General features: G+C 42.2%; 1 protein-coding gene across 5 annotated transcripts in view; it reads right to left on the bottom strand.

The window, feature by feature from the left end:
- APBA2 (amyloid beta precursor protein binding family A member 2) overlaps positions 1-21,175 on the bottom strand; it is a 473,299-nt gene that overhangs the window by 220,589 nt on the left and 231,535 nt on the right. For 4 of the 5 annotated variants that reach the window (XM_075857892.1, XM_075857891.1, XM_075857893.1 and 1 more), the window contains one exon: positions 9,845-9,925. The exons of the other annotated variant lie outside the window; for it this stretch is intronic. In XM_075857892.1, coding sequence (XP_075714007.1) covers positions 9,845-9,925 — 81 coding nt within the window. The remainder of the gene's footprint in view (positions 1-9,844; positions 9,926-21,175) is intronic. 5 annotated transcript variants of the gene reach the window in all.

The raw sequence follows: 21,175 nt of genomic DNA, 5'->3' as shown, positions 1-21,175 counted from the left end.
CCATCAATCTTTATTGGCTGGAAATTCAATTTAATTGCACGCCAATATGTTATCACGATCAGTGAGGGTTCCAGTGGTGGGGCCCCCAGCGGTCAGACAATTACCACCCATCCTGTGGATAGATGTTAATTGTTGATTCTGTGAAACCCCTTTAAAATTTTAATCACGGAAATATTTCTCTTTTTAGAAAATGTATTGTTAGGCCTCATGCACAGAGCCTTTATGACAGCACACAGAACTCCTGGTGCCTCTGTATGCCGCCATATTCTCATCTAGAAGTATTCATTCTAGGGGAGAATACCTCCATAGAATGACATACAATAAAACATGGCAAAAAAAATAACATTCTCACAGATTTAGTATAAATCTGTGAGGAAAACCTCTACAGCATGGGCCCACAAATTTATATGGGTGCCGTATTACAAATCTGTAAATCTGCCGATTTTTTTAAATATTAGCTCTTTCCTAACTACAACTTTATCCCAAATATTTCAGGATCAGGTACGATTTCTCCTATTTGCAGATGCTATTAGCTCTTTATTATAAATGAACATTATTTAGATGAGTAGCCATTATTTAACAATTTCTAAGTCTTTCCCTCAAATACATTTTTGTCATTCTTCACCAATCCTTGTTTTGTTTTATTTGTCACATGTATACAATCATACTTTTCTACTGTTTATTCAGTTTATTTTCATTTTTACTCTGTGCTGGGATTATTTGCATTGCTTTTTCATTAAGTCACACTGTAGCTGCTCCACTGGTTTCATCCTGTCTGCGATAAACATCTAAATTTATTTTACCTGTCAGCATACATAAATGCTCGTACAGACATAATAACATTGCAGCCACCTTAATACATCTTCATGCAGAGTAGGAACACTGTGTAAGCTACTGAATAAATAAATAGAGCAGGTCATAAAATTAAGGTCGCGGTCGTTGCTTACTCCGTCGATAGCAAGCTACAAGTTGGGGTTGGAAAGAAAGGTGCACAAAGCATTCAAAAAAACATTCTATGGAAATAAAATAGGTGAATGGCAATAGCAAGTGTGGACAAGGCTAAGTGCATCAAACAAATATATATTAAATAATAAATAAAAATAATAATAAGAAAGCTCCCTGCGTACATTGTAAACATGTCCATAAGGTTACATTACCCCGACAGTGGCTAAAAGAGGCCTCCGTCAGGCCGGTAAAATGCAGTACCAAAAAAAGTATCAAACAGCGTACTAACCAGGAACAGGATTAGGAGATCCTTTCGTTACAAAACAGCAATGAAAATAAAAATGCCTAAATAATGTCAAATAACCACATTTCTGATACTGAAAGGGAAACATTTAAAGGCAAGTTAAAGTGTATGTTCACTGATGCCAGAAGTCTAGCAAGCAAAATGGGGGAGCTGGAGGCCTTGGTACTGGAGGAACATATAGATATGGTGAGTGTTGCTGAAACATGGCTGGACTCTTCACATGACTGGGCTGTAAATCTACAGGGTTTTACACTTTTTCGGAAAGACAGAGCAAATAGGAAAGGCGGTGGTGTATGTCTGTATGTGAGAAGTGATATGAAGGCAAGTGTGAAATAGACATTAGAGGGTGAAGATTGTGAGGAGGTTGAAACCTTGTGGGTGGAATTACAAAGGGAGGTAAACACTGAAAAAAATACTTTTGGTGTAATCTATAGACCCCCCAATATAACTGAGGAGATGGAAGTTCAGCTATATAAACAGATGGGGCGGGCTGCACAGGCGGGTACAGTAGTGATAATGGGAGAATTTAATTACCGGGATATTAACTGGTGTCATCGTTCGGCTTCAACTGCAAAGGGGAGACATTTCCTCAACCTGTTGCTGGAAAATTTTATAGGCCAGTTTGTGGAAGAGCCGACTAGAGGTGACGCTCTATTGGATCTGGTCATTTCTAATAATGCAGAGCTTGTTGGGAATGTCAATGTTCGTGAAAACCTCGGTAACAGTGATCACAATATAGTTAAATTTTACCTATACTGTAAAAAACAAACAGAGGCTGGGAGGGCAAAAACACTTAATTTTAAGAAGGCCAATTTCCCAAGCATGGGGGCTGCAATTCAGGATATAGACTGGGAAGAACTAATGTCAAATAATGGTACAAATGATAAATGGGAGATTTTCAAATCTACTTTGTATAAATATAGTGCAAAATTTATTCCTAGAGGTAACAAGTATAAACAACTAAAATTAAGCCCCACATGGCTTACACCTTCTGTAAAAAGGGCAATACATGACAAAAAAAGGGCATTTGAAAAATACAAATCTGTGGGTACAGCTGTAGCTTTTGTAAATTATAAAGAGCTTGATAAAATTTGTAAAAAAGGTAATAAAAACAGCAAAAATACAAAATGAAAGGCGGTTGGCCAAGGATAGTAAAACAAATCCCCAAAAATTCTTCAAGTATATAAATGCAAAAAAACCAAGGTCTGAACATGTAGGACCCTTAGATAGTGGTAATGGGGAGTTGGTCACAGGGGATCAAGAGAAGGCAGAGTTACTAAATGGGTTCTTCCGCTCTGTATATACAACAGAAGAAAGAGCAGCTGATGCAGCCGCTTTTCAGTGCTGTTAATATATCAGTTGATATATTGAATTGGATGAATGTAGATATAGTCCAAGCTAAATAAAATAAAATAAATGTGCACAAGGCCCCGGGACCAGATAAGTTACACCCTAGAGTTCTTAAGGAGCTTAGTTCAGTTATTTTTGTCCCCCTCTTCATAATATTTAGAGATTCTCTAGTGACCGGTATAGTACCAAGGGACTGGCGCAGGGCAAATGTGGTGCCTATTTTCAAAAATGGCTCTAGGTCTTCCCCGGGTAATTATAGACCAGTAAGATTAACATGCATTGTGGGGAACATGTTTGAGGGGCTATTGAGGGACTATATACAGGATTCTGTGACAAAACATAGTATTATAAGTAACAGCCAGCACGGTTTTACTATTGACAGAAGCTGTCAAACCAACCTGATTTATTTCTATGAAGAGGTGAGCAGAAGCCTAGACAGAGGGGCCGCTGTGGATATAGTGTTTTTGGACTTTGCAACGGCGTTTGACACTGTGGACATCTAATGGGTAAATTAAGGACTATAGGTTTAGAAAGTATTGTTTGTAATTGGATTGAGAATTGGCTCAAGGACCGTATCCAGAGAGTTGTGATCAATGATTCCTACTCTGATTGGTCCCCGGTTATAAGTGGTATACCCCAGGGTTCCGTGCTGGGACCACTATTATTCAACTTATTTATTAATGATATAGAGAATGGAATTAATAGCACTATTTCTATTTTTGTAGATGACACCAAGCTATGTAGGAATGTTGAGTCTATGGAAGATGTTCGTGAATTGCAAGCGGATATAAACAAACTAAGTGTTTGGGCGTCCACTTGGCAAATGAGGTTTAATGTAGATAAATGTAAAGTTATGCACCTGGGTACGAACAACCTGCATGCATCATATATCCCAGGGGGAGCTACACTGGGGGAGTCACTTGTTGAGAAGGCTCTGGGTGTACTTGTAAATCATAAACTAAATAACAGCATGCAATGTCAATCAGCTGCTTCAAAGGCCAGCAAGATATTGTCGTGTATTAAAAGAGGCATGGACTCGCGGGACAGGGATGTAATATTACAACTTTACAAAGCATTAGTAAGGCCTCATCTAGAATATGCAGTCCAGTTCTGGGCTCCAGTTCATAGAAAGGATGTCCTGGAGTTAGAAAAAAATACAAAGAAGAGCAACGAACCTAATAAGGGGCATGGAGAATCTAAGTTATGAGGAAAGATTAAAATAATTAAACCTATTTAGCCTTGAAAAAAGACGACTAAGGGGGTTCATGATCAACTTATATAAATATATTAATGGCACATACAAAAAATATGGTGAAATCCTGTTCCATGTAAAACCTCCTCAAAAAACAAGGGGGCACTCCCTCCGTCTGGAGAAAAAAAGGTTCAACCTGCAGAGGCGACAAGCCTTCTTTAATGTGAGAACTCTGAATCTATGGAACAGTCTACCGCAGGAGCTGGTCACAGCAGGGACAGTAGATGGCTTTAAAAAAGGCTTAGATCATTTCCTAGAACAAGAAAATATAAGCTCTTATGTGTAGAAATTTTTTACTTCCCTTTTCCCATCCCTTGGTTGTGCTTGATGGACATGTGTCTTTTTTCAACCTTACGAACCATGTAATCACACTATTCTATACAACGGAATCCTGTAAAAAATATATAAGGTGTGGTATATGTTTTTTAACATGGGAAGATATTGGCGACGGATGCCACTGTATGGCATCCGTCACAGGCACTAGTTACCGTACTCCTCATAAGCTTTTAATGAGATTTCCATGACGTATACTTTAATCTGATACCATGATAGCCTAAGGGTGATAGTTGCAGAACAGTGGCATCCATCGGTAGTAGGATATTCTAACATATCCGTAATGAAAACTTCATGACATATACATTAAATGGCTGCTATAACAGCTTATGGGTGAGGGATGCCCCTGTTAAGCATATGTCACAGCCTTTGTTTAACGTATATGTCGGAATCATTTCCTGGCATATGCGCTAAACATATGGCCAAAAACATGATGTGAATGGGGCCTTAGATGCACCATTATGCCCATTTGACATCATGTGGGTATCAGTTGCACCATAACACACAAAATGACATGGGGCTAATGTAGCACTAGGCTGGGCCTTCATAGGAGAGTCTACGGATGCACAATGGCATTTCCCTAAAGAGTCATCTGCAACTTCTCCGCTTTTCCTGACAAAGAACATGGTGATGGTGAATGGAATTAAATTTGAGGATGTTGTAATAGGGCAGCCATAATGAGTTTTAATTAATTTTCAATACTTTTTAGACATACTGGGATCATGGTGTGTGGCACTTACCATGCTCTCGGAGTAAAGACATGGTAACTGAAAACTAATGAAGGGACTGGCTCAGATTTTAGCTCTCATTTTTAATCACAGAAGTAATCCACTTTTTTTCATCTAGAGTGAAACAATGTTAACTGATTTTATTTATTAACTTTATTTATATAGCGCCCACAAATTCTGTAGTGCTGTACAGAACTTGTCATGATCACTCACAAAGGAGAAAATAAAGGTGTTATCAGATTTACACCTGAAGAACGTAGAGAATCTCTCATAAACTTGTCCATTAAAATATGTAAATACTTTGGGGTGGATTTACACTTTAAAATGCGCCAGAATTCTGTATCAAGAGGGTGTGGTCTTGCGGAAAGGGACGAGTCTTCAAATTTTGGCCAAAAAAAAAGGCGTGCCAACCGAGAGATAAAATAGAAAGAATAGTGTCTAATATGTCTAGATAGATGCTGCAAAGTTATCAGACAGCATGCACTGCTTTGCTAAATTTGGCGCACTTGTCTATGTTTACGATGTCTATTTTAGTATTCATAGCTCTGCTCTTATGGCTTTATATAGGACATGTTATTGTTGTTATTGAATTTGGTACTATATTTTTGTAATGACATACGGCAATGTTCTGTAGGCACTTTTTGTAAATTCTTTATCACCAGATTAATAGTTTTTATACAATATTAGCTCTGTTATTATCAGAAACCAAACAAAAAGAGAATCTAAGAGAGACGAGCCATTCTGTTTTGACATTAGCAAACTTTCGAGTTTCTTCTTGTCATTCTTAAATTACCTACCTGTTTCTGTTTCAATCTCCAAGTTAAAGGTATAGCCCTCTATGTAGAGCCCTTGACTGACACCACAGTAAAGGACATTTATTGTGCAGGGTGATAATTACCGCATCCTGCCCTGATGCAAAGGCGTAGCTAGGAGGTGGGGGGCAGGTGGGGCATGTGCCACTAGTGCAACTAGTATGGAAGGAAGGGGGGCACCGCAGAGCAGCTACAGACCAGGTGCCGCTGGTACAGCTGCCGTCAGTTGCGGTACTGCCACTATAGCAGCCATAGTGGCCCGCACAATGAGGGGAGCCGTGCCGCCCAGCCCATAATGTGCCGGGCCAGGCGGTACGGGCCCCCTCAATCCTGGCTACTGCCACATTCAATTGTATCTGCGTGTACCTTAGAACGCAGATACAATTGAATACTATGGTGAAGCAAGGTGCTAGCTCCCTACTCTGCCATTCCCTGTGTAGGCTGGCGCGATGAGGTCAATGATCACACCGGCCTACGCGAGGATACCATCTCATAAGCTACTGAGGAGGCTGTGGAGCTGCTCCGTTCATCGCGGGAACGGGGCTAGGTGAGTACGAGTTTTGTTTATTTGTCTGGAGACTCGGTGTCGTTATCTACAACGGGGGGATGTGTGACACTATCTACAAGGGGGGGCTGTGTGTCGCTATCTACAAGGGGGGCAGTGTGGTACTCATGGGCATTGCTAGGGTCTTAAAAGATCAGGGGCACCAAGACATATATTTACCCCCCCCCATGAAAAAAAATATATTTTGTACATATATATTGGAGATAGCATATCTATACGACTAAGACTCCTATAGCTACACCGCTGGATAGAATTGGATGTATTGTCTCAGCAGACAGTATCATACATGATAGGCTTAGATACATGGCCCCAGCAGACAGTATCACACATGATAGACTTAGGGCTCATTCAGACGAGCGTGATTCTCGTCCGTGTGTTGTGTGTTGAAACAACGCACAGCACACGGTCCCATTGATTTAAATGGGGCTATTCACACATGCGTGTGTTTTCACACCGCGAGTGTCCGTTGCGTGAAACTCACTGCATGTCCTATATTGGTGCGTTTTCACACACCTAGTCGCCCATTGAGGTCAATGGGTGCATGAAAACCACAGACAGCACACGGACGACATCCATGTGCGTGTTTCATGCATTAAGTAATTAAAAAAAGTGCTTGCAAGTGCGTGAAAAACATATGCCACTCGCAAAGCACAATTATGTAAAACGCAACGCACACGGCCAGAGTTACGTGTATTTTTACGCGTGTAAATCTGTCACACTCGTGTGAATGTTGCCTTATATACAGGGCCCCAGCAGTAAGTATCCTTGTACTAACCCTTAGGGACAAATTTGGCATTTCTGGGGCCCCAAGCAAAGTTATGTCTCGGGGCTCTAATCAAAGACACCTGTAGAGAGTTCCCTAGACAATGCCCCCTGTATATAGTGTCGGAACCCCCAATATGGTCCCACACACAGTCCTCCTGCCATACATCCCCCTTGTGGACAGTGCCATGCAGTCCCCAATAGGTAGTCCCACATACCCACCTTGTCTCAGCAGACAGTATCATACATGCTAGGCTTAGATACATGGGGCCCAGCAGACAATATCACACACGATAGACTTAGATACAGTGCCCCAGCAGTCAGTATCACACATGATAGACTTAGATACAGGATCCCAGCAGTAAGTATCCTTGTACTAACATATGTCCATCCCAAAAAAAATGTGTGTGCGTGTATGTATATGTGGGTATGTGTGTGTATATATATATATATATGCATATATATATATATATATGTATATATATGTATATATATATATATATATATATATATATATATATATATATATATATATATATATATATGAGAGAGCATATCTGTAGCACTCTGACACTACAGCTGTGGATAGGATTAGATACAGTCGCTCAGCAGACAGTATCACATATAATAGGATTAGATATAGGGCCCAGCTCGCTGACATTGCGGCTCCAGTGCTTGACCCAGGAAAGGTAAGTATAAGAATTGTTTTGTTTTTTAAGTGTTACTAATTTTTTTGGTGTGTTTATGCTCTTTTACAGGTTCAATCATTGGACTACGTCGGATTCGAGGACTACTTCGATGACGGCTTCTTTTATTCTCAATAAAATGGTTGGTGAGGCTTAGATACAGGGCCCCAGCAGACAGTATCTAAGCCTGCCTTGTGGTAGGCTTAGATACAGGGTCTAACAGACCGTGTCACACATGAACCCTGTATCTATACCTAAACCTACCACATGGTATTCTAAGATACATGGCCCATGTCTGATCCTGTTTGATGGGCCCTGTATTTAAGTTTACCACATAGTAGGCTTAGATACAGGGCCCCAGCAGAACGTAATCTTATACAGTATAAGATTACTGTCTGCTGGGGCCCTGTATCTAAGCCTATCATGTGTTAGGCTTAGATACAGGGTCCATGTGTGATACTGTCTGTTTGACCCTGTATCTAAGCCTACCACAAGGCAGGCTTAGATACAGGACCCCAGCAGACCGTAACGTTACACTTACCCTCCTCTTCGGCTCTGGGTGCAACAGATGTCCCGACACAATCTAGCGTTGTGACGACATGGTGCGAGAAGACGTCAGGACTTCTGCTGCGCTCGGGAAGGAAGATGGGTAAGTATGTGTCGTTACTATAGTAACAGGGGCCGTGTATTTTATTACATAGGCCCCAGTTACTATAGTAACTTTTATAGACGCGGTCACAATTGCGACCTGAATGTGGCAGTCGCCGGGGATCTGGGCCACTGGGCCAAAGATCCGGGAATTGGGCCCCGAATGCCTGGTGCTAGCGACGCCCTTGGTGGCACTATCTACAAGGTGGGTTGTGTGGCTTCATCTACAAGGGGTGTGTGGCACTATCTACAGGGGGTGTGTGGCACTATCTATAAGTGGGTCTGTGTGGCTTTATCTACAAGTGGGGGCTGTATGGCTTTATCTACAAGGGGCGGTGTGTGGCACTATCTACAGGGGGTGTGTGTGGCACTATCTACAAGGGGGGCTGTGTGGCAGTATCTACAAGGGGGCAGTGTGGCATGATCTACAAGGTGGTATGCAGCACTATCTACAGGCGGGCTGTATGGCAGTATCTACTAGAGCAGGGTGTCGATTATGTCACCATATAGTCTCTTTAGCCTCAGTTATACAATCTGTTTTAGTCAGGCACACTGACCTCTTTAATTAATTTTATTTTAACTTATTGTTATGTTAACTACCTTATATAACTATATTGCTTGCAAAATGTACAAATGGTTTTATGATCGAGTTACATAAAAAAATGTTTTTTAAAAAATGACACCTCATTGATTGGTACAGAAAGCAAACATGGAGAGGGGGAAGGAGATGTCGGGAAAGTAGTTGGCGGGAAGGCGCCAAATTGAATCTTTGCCCCGGGTGCTGGAGAACCTAGATACGCCTCTGCCTGATGGCAAGAAAGTAAAGTATGCCCTCCAAGTCTTGAGTCAAAGTAAAACCTTAAAGCCCTTTAAACTGGTGATGATCAAGAAATAGCCCAGTTTTTTGGAAAAAAGATGAAATGCACATCCAAGTAAGTTCACAAGCTTAAAGATACAAAAAGAGAGACCATTAAGCAACTGAATATCTAGAATGTTGATTCATTTCATGCAGGATCAGATGTTTTTAACTACTGGATAAAGAAACCCTATGAATTCTAAAATGGCAGCGTCTTTGGTTGAAAAATTCATTGAGGGGGGAAGAAGAGGCAATAAAATTGGACATTTAATTTTGGTTTAGGTTTCATGAACATTAAGATGAGACCAACTAAAATCTGCTAGTCTAATCTGAAGGAAGATCAAGAGGTGACGCTAAACTGTAAATTTGCAGAAAAAAGGCAGTTATATAAGCATGACACTCTTGATCCAGAAATCAACAATGGCTCACACTGTGACTCTGTATAGATGTTGTCGGAAGAGAAAATGGTGTGGGATGAGCAGTGTTGGTAAGTGTACATAGAGATCGAGAAAGTTCCTGGTGTTCATCACATGGGATCTTGTAAATCACATTCTTAAAACCAACAGATGAAGCTCTATGCGATACAACAACAGAACTGCTTACCTCTGAGTCATTGTTGTTATCAATTGGCCCATTAAGATCAGAACGTTGCTGTTTCCTAGACTGCTCCCCACTGTTACACACCTAGGCATAACAGATATGAAAATGGATTATTAAAGAAATTAGAACTCATGCAATTAAATCAGTAATTATATGGCTCGTTGGTAAAAGTTCTACAATAGTAGGAATAAATTAGGAAATTATATATGTGTAGTATCAAAAATAGTCATGTATGAATTACTTTCTATTCCAGGGCATTTATATAATATGGTAGTGCTACACCAAAGTTTACATTATGGTAACGTGTGTGATCCTTCTTATTGCAGATTCTGAACAGTAGCTTATATTCGTTCTGAATTAAAACGGTAAATCGTTCACACAGTGATCTATGAGGGGCAATATTCACTGTCTGAATAGAAGTCCATTTACTGGAATTATTAGAATTGTCAATGGTGTGCACATGAGAAAGGGTAGGATGGGTCATATGACATTTACATTTTCTACTAGGATAAAATTGAAAAAGGGGTTCTGTCATAGGGTTGGGAGATGGCTCCTCATAATCAAATAAAACCTAATTAAAGGGAACCTGTCACATTGAATAATCTGTCCAATCTGCGGGACATAGAGCAGGAGAAGTTGAGCAGATTGATATATAATATTGTGGGTAAAGATTCAATATAACTTGTATTTTATTCAGTAAAACTTGTAATGGACACTAACTTTTCAAACAATTTATGCTAATCTAATAGTAAATCTAATAATTTACTTACTGTTAAAAATGAGTTGTTTTATCTATGAAATTTCTGCATGAAGCTACTGCCTCTAGGTGTTTCCCTTCCTGTAAGCTGCTATCCACCCCCTGTTGTCAAGAAACATCTGTCACTAATTACAGAGCAGAGAAGGACTGAAGGGAACGTGGGGGGTGTCTCTTCACAGCCTGCCAATAGAAGTCTATGGAGAGGGGAGGAGGGAGAAAGAGCAGAGAGACATAGACACGCTGCCTATAGAAGTCTATGGAGAGAGAGGAGAGAGCAGTAGCAAAGAAACACATATGATGCATACAGAAGTCTATGGAGAAGGGAGGGAGGATCAGGGGGAAGGACGAGAGAGAAAAACACACAGGCATGATGCCCATAGAAGTCTATGTAGAGAAGGAAAGGAAGAAGCAGGAGTAGAGAGGACACACAAACACAAATGTGCTGCAACTTCTGGTAAGAGTTATATGTCTCACAAGTGCTGGATTCTCAGCTACCGTACACTGCTTATTACTAATGTATGATGTCCTCCATGCTGATGCAGATTATAAACACACACGTCCATACATATATATATACACCGCATTCCAAATTATTATGCTAATGTAATTTTTCGCTGATTTTCCTAAATAGTCGATGCAAATGACAGTCAGTATAATCTTCAAGCCATCAACCGTTGGAGTATAATGCAAATTTTATTTAACAAATCTCATAATGATAACAGATTTTTTTTTAGAAGTAAAAAACTCAAAATGCACTGTTTCAAATTATTATGCACAACAGAGATCAAAACATTTTAAAGGTTGTAAAGAGAACTAAAATTGTATTTTTTTTGAATTTGCAGCATCAGGAGGTCATATTTACAGAAATCAAAAGCTCTTTCAATAAAAAAAAAACTTAACAGGCCAAGTTACATGTTAACATAGGACCCCTTCTTTGATATCACCTTCACAATTCTTGCATCCATTGAATTTGTGAGTGTTTGGACAGTTTCTGCTTGAATATCTTTTCAGGATGTCAGACTAACCTCCCAGAGCTTCTGTTTTGATGTAAACTGCCTCCCACCCTCATAGACATTTTGCTTGAGGATGCTCCAAAGGTTCTCAATAGGGTTGAGGTCAGGGGAACATTGGGGCCACACCATGCGTTTCTCTCATTTTATTCCCATATCAGCCAATGACACAGAGGTATTCTTTGCAGCATGATATGGTGCATTGTCATGCATGAAGATCATTTTGCTACGGAAGGCACGGTTCTTCTTTTTGTACCACGGAAGAAAGTGGTCAGTCATAAACTCTACGTACTTTGCAGAGGTCATTTTCACACCTTCAGGGATCCTAAAGGGGCCCACCAGCTCTCTCCCCATGACTCCTGCCCAAAACATGACTCTGCCACCTCCTTCTTAAGTAGTTTTCCTTTGATTGGGCACACCTGGCAAACTAATTATCACAGGTGTCTGAGATTGATTATAATGATCCAAAGAGCCCTAAGACACAATACCATTCATGAGTTTCATTGAAAAACTAATAATTAAATGTTTATGACACTTAAATCCAATGTGCATAATAATTTGGAACACGGTGTATATGTATATATACGTGTGCGTGTGTGTGTGTGTGTGAGAGAGAAAGATAGATAGATAGATAGATAGATAGATAGATAGATAGATAGATAGATAGATAGATAGATAGATAGATAGATAGATAGATAGATAGATGCTTCAATTCGACATAATGGCAACAAACCCCTATTTCCCGTTCTATTAATCTAAAGTAAATACATTTATTCTTAGTAATCTGAAACTCTAAAAAGTTATAACCTTTACTGGGAGGCACTTAGTTTAACCCTTTAAAGACCAACTTAGTGTTGTGTGAATGAGTCCCTATATGTGTATCAGAAGGGCCAGCTCCAGGTTTATGTGGACCCTTGGGCGACACACAATGGTGGATCATCATATGGGCAGTTCGGGCAGCCGCCTGGGGCCCGAGGCTCCCAGGGGGCCCATGGCCACCCAAACCGCACATAATCTTAAAAAACGATGGTTCCGCTTCCAATTGAACCTGTGTCCGCAGGACGCAGACGCAGTTGGGTTGAATGCTGGAGCCTCGCTCTAGCATTCACTCTGCCGTGAGGACAGTGCAGAGGAGGAGAAGCATCCTCCACCCGTCGTGGGATCAGGAATAGGTAAGTAATTATGTTATTATTTTCCTATTAGGTACATACATATGGGGGCATTATACTGTATGGGGCAGCTATGGAGGGCATTATACTGTGTGGCAGCTATGGGGGCATTATACTGTATGGGGCAGCTATAGGGGGCATTATGCTGTATGGGGCAGCTATGGAGAGCATTATACAGTATGGGGCAGCTATGGGGAGCATTATACAGAATGGGGCAGCTATGGGGGCATTATACTGTATGGGGAATTACAGTGTATGGGGCAGCTATGTTGGGCATTATATTGTATGGGGGCATTATACTGTATCGGGCAGCTATGGGTGGCAATATACTGTGGGGGCAGCTGTGGGGGACATTATACTGTGGGGGCAGCTGTGGGGGACATTATACTGTGGGGGCAGCTATGGGGGACATTATACTGAGCAATTACAAGATTTGCAGGTCCAAATTATTAGGCATATTGGATTTTAGTGTCATAAACATTTAATTATTAGTTTTTCAATGAAACTCATGGATGGTATTGTGTCTTAGGGCTCTTTGGATCATTGTAATCAATCTCAGACACCTGTGATAATTAGTTTGCCAGGTGTGCCCAATCAAAGGACTTTCCCAATTATTAAGCAGGCCACAGGTTTCAAGCAATATGGGAAAGAAAAAGGATCTCTCTGCTGCCGAAAAGCGTGAAATAGTGCAATACCTTGGACAAGGTATGAAAACATTGGATATTTCAAGAAAACTTAAGCGTGATCATCGTACTGTGAAAAGATTTGTGGCTGATTCAGAGCACAGACGGGTTCGTTCAGATAAAGGCATAATGAGGAAGGTTTCTGCCAGACAAATTAATAGGATTAGGAGAGCAGCTGCTAAAATGCCATTGCAAAGCAGCAAACAGGTATTTGAAGCCGCTGGTGCCTCTGGAGTCCCGCGAACCTCAAGGTGTAGGATCCTCCAGAGGTTTGCAAGTGTGCATAAAGCTATTATTCGGCCACCCCTAAACAATCCTCACAAGCAGAAACGGTTCCAGTGGGCCCAGAAATACATGAAGACTAATTTTCAAACCGTGTTGTTTACTGATGAGTGCCGTGCAACCCTGGATGGTCCAGATGGATGGAGTAGTGAATGGTTGGTGAATGGCCACCTGTCCCAACAAGGCTGTGACGTCAGCAAGGAGGTGGCAGAGTCATGTTTTGGGCTGGAATCATGGGGAGAGTGCTGGTAGGCCCCTTTAGGGTCCCTGACGGTGTGAAAATGACCTCTGCAAAGTACGTAGAGTTTATGACTGACCACTTTCTTCCGTGGTACAAAAAGAAGAACCGTGCCTTCCGTAGCAAAATGATCTTCATGCATGACAATGCACCATCTCATGCTGCAAAGAATATCTCTGTGTCATTGGCTGTATGGGCATAAAAGGAGAGAAACTCATGGTGTGGCCCCAATGTTCCCCTGACCTCAACCCTATTGAGAACCTTTGGAGCATCCTCAAGCAAAATATCTATGAGGGTGGGAGGCAGTTTACATCAAAACAGAAGCTCTGGGAGGTTTTTCTGACATCCTGCAAAGATATTCAAGCAGAAACTGTCCAAACACTCACAAATTCAATGGATACAAGAATTGTGAAGGTGATATCAAAGAAGGGGTCCTATGTTAACATGTAACTTGGCCTGTTAAGTTTTTTTTTATTGAAAGAGCTTTTGATTTCTGTAAATATGACCTCCTGATGCTGCAAATTCAACAAATTACCATTTTAGTTCTCTTTACAACCTTTAAAATGTTTTGATCTCTGTTGTGCATAATAATTTGAAACAGTGCATTTTGAGTTTTTTACTTCTAAAAAAAAATCTGTTATCATTAGGAGATTTGTTCAATAAAATTTGCATTATACTCCAACGGTGGATGGCTTGAAGATTATACTGACTGTCATTTGCATCAACTATTTAGGAAAATCAGCAAAAAATTACATTTGGATAATAATTTGGAACGCGGTGTATATACAAGAAGGAGTGGTGCTGTGTGGCACTATATACAAGGGGGGGTTGCTGTATAGAACTATATAGAAGGGGGGAGCGCTGTGTATCACTATATTTAAGGGGGAATTGCTGTGTAGCACTATACAGTGAAGGAAATAAGTATTTGATCCCTTGCTGATTTTGTAAGTTTGCCCACTGTCAAAGACATGAACAGTCTAGAATTTTTAGGCTAGGTTAGTTTTACCAGTGAGAGATATATTATATAAAAAAAAGAAAAAAAAAAGAAAATCACATAGTCAAAATTATATATATTTATTTGCATTGTGCACAGAGAAATAAGTATTTGATCCCCTACCAACCATTAAGAGTTCAGCCTCCTCCAGACCAGTTACACGCTCCAAATCAACTTGGTGCCTGCATTAAAGACAGCTGTCTTAAATGGTCACCTGTATAAATGACTCCTGTCCACAGACTCAATTAATCAGTCTGACTCTAACCTCTACAACATGGGCAAGACCAAAGAGCTTTCTAAGGATGTCAGGGACAAGATCATAGACCTGCACAAGGCTGGAATGGGCTACAAAACCATAAGTAAGACGCTGGGTGAGAAGGAGACAACTGTTGGTGCAATAGTAAGAAAATGGAAGACATACAAAATGACTGTCAATCGACATCGATCTGGGGCTCCATGCAAAATCTCACCTCGTGGGGTATCCTTGATCCTGAGGAAGATGAGAGCTCAGCCGAAAACTACACGGGGGGAACTTGTTAATGATCTCAAGGCAGCTGGGACCACAGTCACCAAGAAAACCATTGGTAACACATTATGCCGTAATGGATTAAAATCCTGCAGTGCCCGCAAGGTCTCCCTGCTCAAGAAGGCACATGTACAGGCCCATCTGAAGTTTGCAAATGAACATCTAGATGATTCTGAGAGTGATTGGGAGAAGGTGCTGTGGTCAGATGAGACTAAAATTGAGCTCTTTGGCATTAACTCAACTCGCCGTGTTTGGAGGAAGAGAAATGCTGCCTATGACCCAAAGAACACTGTCCCCACTGTTAAGCATGGAGGTGGAAACATTATGTTTTGGGGGTGTTTCTCTGCTAAGGGCACAGGACTACTTCACCGCATCAGTGGGAGAATGGATGGAGCCATGTACCGTCAAATCCTGAGTCACAACCTCCTTCCCTCCACCAGGACATTAAAAATGGCTCGTGGCTGGGTCTTCCAGCACGACAATGGCACGAAACATACAGCCAAGGCAACAAAGGAGTGGCTCAAAAAGAAGCACATTAAGGTCATGGAGTGGCCTAGCCAGTCTCCAGACCTTAATCCCATCGAAAACTTATGGAGGGAGCTGAAGATCCGAGTTGCCAAGCGACAGCCTCGAAATCTTAATGATTTACAGATGATCTGCAAAGAGGAGTGGGCCAAAATTCCATCTAACATGTGTGCAAACCTCATCATCAACTATAAAAAATGTCTGACTGCTGTGCTTGCCAACAATGGTTTTGCCACCAAGTATTAAGTCTTGTTTGCCAAAGGGATCAAATACTTATTTCTCTGTGCACAATGCAAATAAATATATATAATTGTGACAATGTGATTTTCTGTTTTTTTTTATATATATAATCTATCTCTCACTGGTAAAATTAACCTAGCCTAAAAATTCTAGACTGTTCATGTCTTTGACAGTGGGCAAACTTACAAAATCAGCAAGGGATCAAATACTTATTTCCTTCACTGTATACAAGGGGGCTTTGTGGCACTATATACAAGAGGGGGAAGGCTATGTGATGCTATTTACAGCGGTCTGTGTGTAGCGCTATCTACAGGGGGCAGTGTGGCGCTATTTAAAGAGGGGGAGGGCTGTGTAGCGCTATTTACAGGGGTCTGTGTGTAGCGCTATCTACCCGGGGCAGTATGTGGCTCTACCTACAGGGGGCTGCGTGTGGCGCTATCTACAGGGGCTATGTGTATGTGGTGCTTTACTTTACAGTGTTTGACACAATTACATTTAGGGGCGCAGTCTATGGTGCTATAATATCTAGGGGCGCAGTGTTTGGTGCTATTATATTTAGGGGCACAGTGTGTGGCACCATGATAATTTTATCTTTGTTTATAGGTGTGGAAATGTTGGAAAAGTGAGGAGCCGAAGACATCTGCGTGCCAAATTGTGCAGAAATGGGTCATGGCCGGGAGAAGTCGTCATGAAGTATGGACCGGGTGGAGTAGAAAAGGGAAAAAACGACATCGTCACCTGTGAGTCACTAGATTTATAGAGAATCTGTCATCTCTCCTGACATGTTTATTATAGGAAATCCTTGTATTTCACAAAAAGTCTTTGTGCAGTCCAGGACCGATAAACAAATAAGTGTTACTATTCCCCTTGTCAGGAGAATGTGTCCCTACACGGTGCGATACTGTCAGCGATGGTTGGAGACTGTCAGTATGTAGGGACACAGCCTTTTGACAAGCGGAGTCGGAACACCCATTTGTTAATGCCTGGACAAAAAGGAAGTGTTAACAATAGTTACAGGGCGGCGGTGGAGAAGGGGGGCCCAACTTTGGGTAACAGCCCAGGGCCTATGGTCTACTTAATCCGCCACTGGTCGACACAGACTTAGTAGGCCCCTTTGCGGGGGAACTCATGGCTGCAGTAAAATGGCAGAAAACGTCACTTTGTGCCCCCATATAGGCGTTAAGCCCTGTTTATTACCCCATATAGAAGTTAGGCCCCCAGTTTGTACCACCATAAATTTAGTGCACTCTGTAGATATTGCCACACAGCCCCCTCCCAGGTAGTGCCACACCCCCTCCAGGTAGTGCCACACAGCCCCCAGGTAGTGCCACACAGCCCCCACCTCCCAGGTAGTGCCACACAGCCCCCACCTCCCAGGTAGTGCCACACAGCCCCCCTCTCAGGTAGTGACACACAGCCCCCCCTCTCAGGTAGTGCCACACAGCCCCCTCCTCCCAGGTAGTGCAACACTGCCCCCCTTCCCTGGTAGTGCCACACAGCCCCCTCCCAGGAAGTACCACACAGCCTCCCCCCTGTAGGTAGCGATTTGGGGTTCCCTCTAAGAGTGGAATCCCCAGCCAGAGCATTGCCGATGCTCTGGCTGGGGATTCCGCTTCAGGAGAAACCCCTGATGTCACTTATAGCGCTCTGCCTTCCTTCTCTCCTCCTGACATCACTGTCCATATATGGACAGTGATGTCAGGGGCTTCCCCAGAGACTGAGTACCGGAGCAGAGTCTCTTGTAGAGCTCTGCCTGGGACTCCTTCTTTCCCTCTGACATCACTGTCCATATATGGACATTGATGTCAGGGGCTTCCCCAGAGAAGGAGTCCCAGAGCAGAGCCACTAGCGCTCAGCCTGGGACTCCTTCTCTCCTCCTGACATCACTGTCCATATATGGACAGTGATGTCAGGGGCTTCCCCAGTGACGGAGTCCCAGAGCAGAGACCCTAGCGCTCTGCCTGGGACTCCTTCTCTCCCTCTGACATCACTGTCCATATATGGACAGTGATGTCAGGGGCTTTCACAGAGACGGAGTCCCGGAGCAAAGCCGTTAGCGCTTGCCTGGGACTCCTTCTCTCCCTCTGACATCACTGCCCATGTTCACTGCTTACTGATGCTGGCCCTGGCCCCGACACTTGCCCGGGTTCGCTGGGTGCTGACGCCGGTCCTGTGTATCAGACAGATCAAACTATGCTGGCTAGCAGTAGAAGTGATGTGTTCAATAGCGATGGCTACTTAATATTTTTATAGTGGTGGAGAGTATCTGCAGATCACTACCCCATCCACCACAACACAGAGCCTGTAGTGTAGTTAAAAAAACACTTAACAGAGCCCCCCTTCCCCAAACAAGTTTGGCCGAGATGGCATCTTCGGAGGTATATTGACCAATGATTTCAGACGCGTCGATTTTAAGGTATACATAACCTCGTATTAATTCAGATGGGAGGTAACCAATCACTAAGTTTGAACGGGTCATGAGCAAAAAATAGTTCTTCATCATAAACTAAGTGTTGATAAAGGACTGCGCATGCGCGGGGACTCCAAGTACATGATTTCCTAGCCAGAGTTTTCTTCATTAGAAGACTAAGTTAAAAAAAAATTGTAGCAATGTGCATGTGTCGAAACTTAGTCTCCAAGGACTTCCTTTTTAGCCAAAGGTTATTGATAGTTATAAGACTAAGTGTTTAAATTAAAACAGTGTGCAAGTGATGGGACTTAGCTTACAGATAAATTGACTCTCCGTCAAAACCTAATTTCCCAGCATAAATATCAAGATCAAAACTAAGTATCAAAATTAAAACAATGTGCAAGTGCCGGTACTTAGCTAACAGACCAACTGGCTCTCAGCCAAAGCTTGATATCCTGGTGTACCCTTTCAAGGGCTAGTTTAACTAACCAGCCTTGTATAGTGATATTATTTGATAGGCGCATGACTGTATTACTAAGAGGTAAACTATCATATATACATTAGCGTTTATGATGGGACATATTATTTGGGCATTTACGGATACAAGTTCCAGACACCACAATGTCTTTACTTTTACATGGAGACGGAAATGTTTTCGCCCAAAGGCAGGGGGCCAATTGTAAAGTTTTTCTTTGAGGCCGAACCTTTTCTAGTTATGCAAGCTGTTGGTCTCACAAATCACTGGACCATCTGCTGTCTCTCTCTATTGTAACGTACGTGGTCGCTGACCACAAACTCCTTCCATCCAGTCGACGCCCTTCTCTCCAGAGATGTCTGCACATACGGCCGTCCTGTTCCACAGTGACCACCAGGGTGCGCTCCCGAGCTCAGTCCAGACTCAAGAAGCCAGAGCGCACGCATGTGGGAGATTGAGCTGATTGCTCCCTGAGCACCCTGGGCTATAAGAAGGTCTCAGCCCCTTCCTCCCACGCCTGAGCTTTGTTGTCGTATCCTAAGTTTGTCTTGAAAATGGTCCCCTAGTGTTTCCTGCTTCCAGTGTTCTCTGTTCCTGTATCCTGATCTAGTGCCTTGTTGAGCTGTTGCCGTGCTGTGCTGTATACTATGCCTGTCATGCTACTCGACACCTGATGTCTACCTGCTGCCTAGTCCCAGCCAAGCCTGCCTTGCTACTGTCCGAGCTGCCACAGGTACCCTATATGAACTACAGACTCTGACCTGCGCCCTGTTTGCAAACTGCCATACCGCCAAGGCGGTACGGCCCTGTGGATACACGAATCCTACGTGACATCTATTCTTCTGCTGTGAGCTGCATGTCTTTGTTTCGTTTAAAGGGAATCTTTCACCAGCATTTCACCTATTGAACTCTACTCACCCCTCGCTGGCCGCTGCTGTCAAAACTTCATTGCCGTTATCCTCTGTCCTAAACTCTTTTTCCAACCGTAAATAACGGTCTGCAAACATTTTGCGCCTTTTATGGTAATAATCTTGTTTGTTCCTCTTTGTATGGCCACCCACTGCTGAAAACTGGCCCACCCTGAATGTCGAAATCTCATCTGAGATAGTACGCATGTGCCTGTCATGTATGGTCCGACACCCTTCCGTCCTTCGTTCGGGCCTAAAATCTAGTTACTGCGCATGCGCCGCTATAATGTCCGGTTGTGTGCACGCACCAGAACAGGACATCGATGCGCATTCTGGTGTTTGTAGCTCTGCAAAATAAATCTTACTTTATAGCTCCGGCGTTTATTATGTTTATAGTAGTTAAAGTATAATTCCACCACAAAAACTACCCTTTATAAGTCTAATAGACCCCCCATATGTATGCACATTGCAGACTTTTTTTTTTTAATTATCTACAGTCCATCCCCCAGTTCAAGCACACATCTGACCAACTTAGCTAAGGACTAGAAGCCATCTGACATAACTACATCTGGCTTAATAGGTGGAGCCTCCCTGCCCCTGGCTCCTATTTTAATTATTGTCTGTGACCACAACAGTTTTTCTAGTCCTGTTTAGTTTTTGAACGTAGGCATTAATAATAAAATGCAATTTATGTTGTGTGTACATGTGGACATGGTGGCTGTACGTCCACTAATAATGAATATTTCTATGTATAAATAAGTATACCCCTGATCTAACATACACTGCAATATATTTATATATTATCATAAAAACGTTAATGTTCAAAACAGAAGTGTAGCACGCGTGTCCGGAACTCCTTTACAAAATCTATACTAAGGACACCCATTAATAGCTCAAAAATTTATATACATTAGGAAAGTGAAGAATTATGTGGCAACTGTCTACAGTTGCTACATTATTATGCAGTTATCATGAAACACGATCACACCGCTGCATTTCCCCTTTATAACACCACTGTTTCCAAAGGTGGCAAAGGGGCCTTTGGGCTAGACCAGGTAATAATACCCACTCTATTCCTTCTTTATATATACCGCTGGTTCAATGTTAAGCAGAATAA

Source organism: Rhinoderma darwinii, chromosome 3, assembly GCF_050947455.1.
Source record: "Rhinoderma darwinii isolate aRhiDar2 chromosome 3, aRhiDar2.hap1, whole genome shotgun sequence".
Classification (NCBI taxonomy): domain Eukaryota; kingdom Metazoa; phylum Chordata; class Amphibia; order Anura; family Rhinodermatidae; genus Rhinoderma; species Rhinoderma darwinii.
Note: the sequence above shows the minus strand (reverse complement) of the source record. Positions and strands in the feature narration are given on the sequence as shown.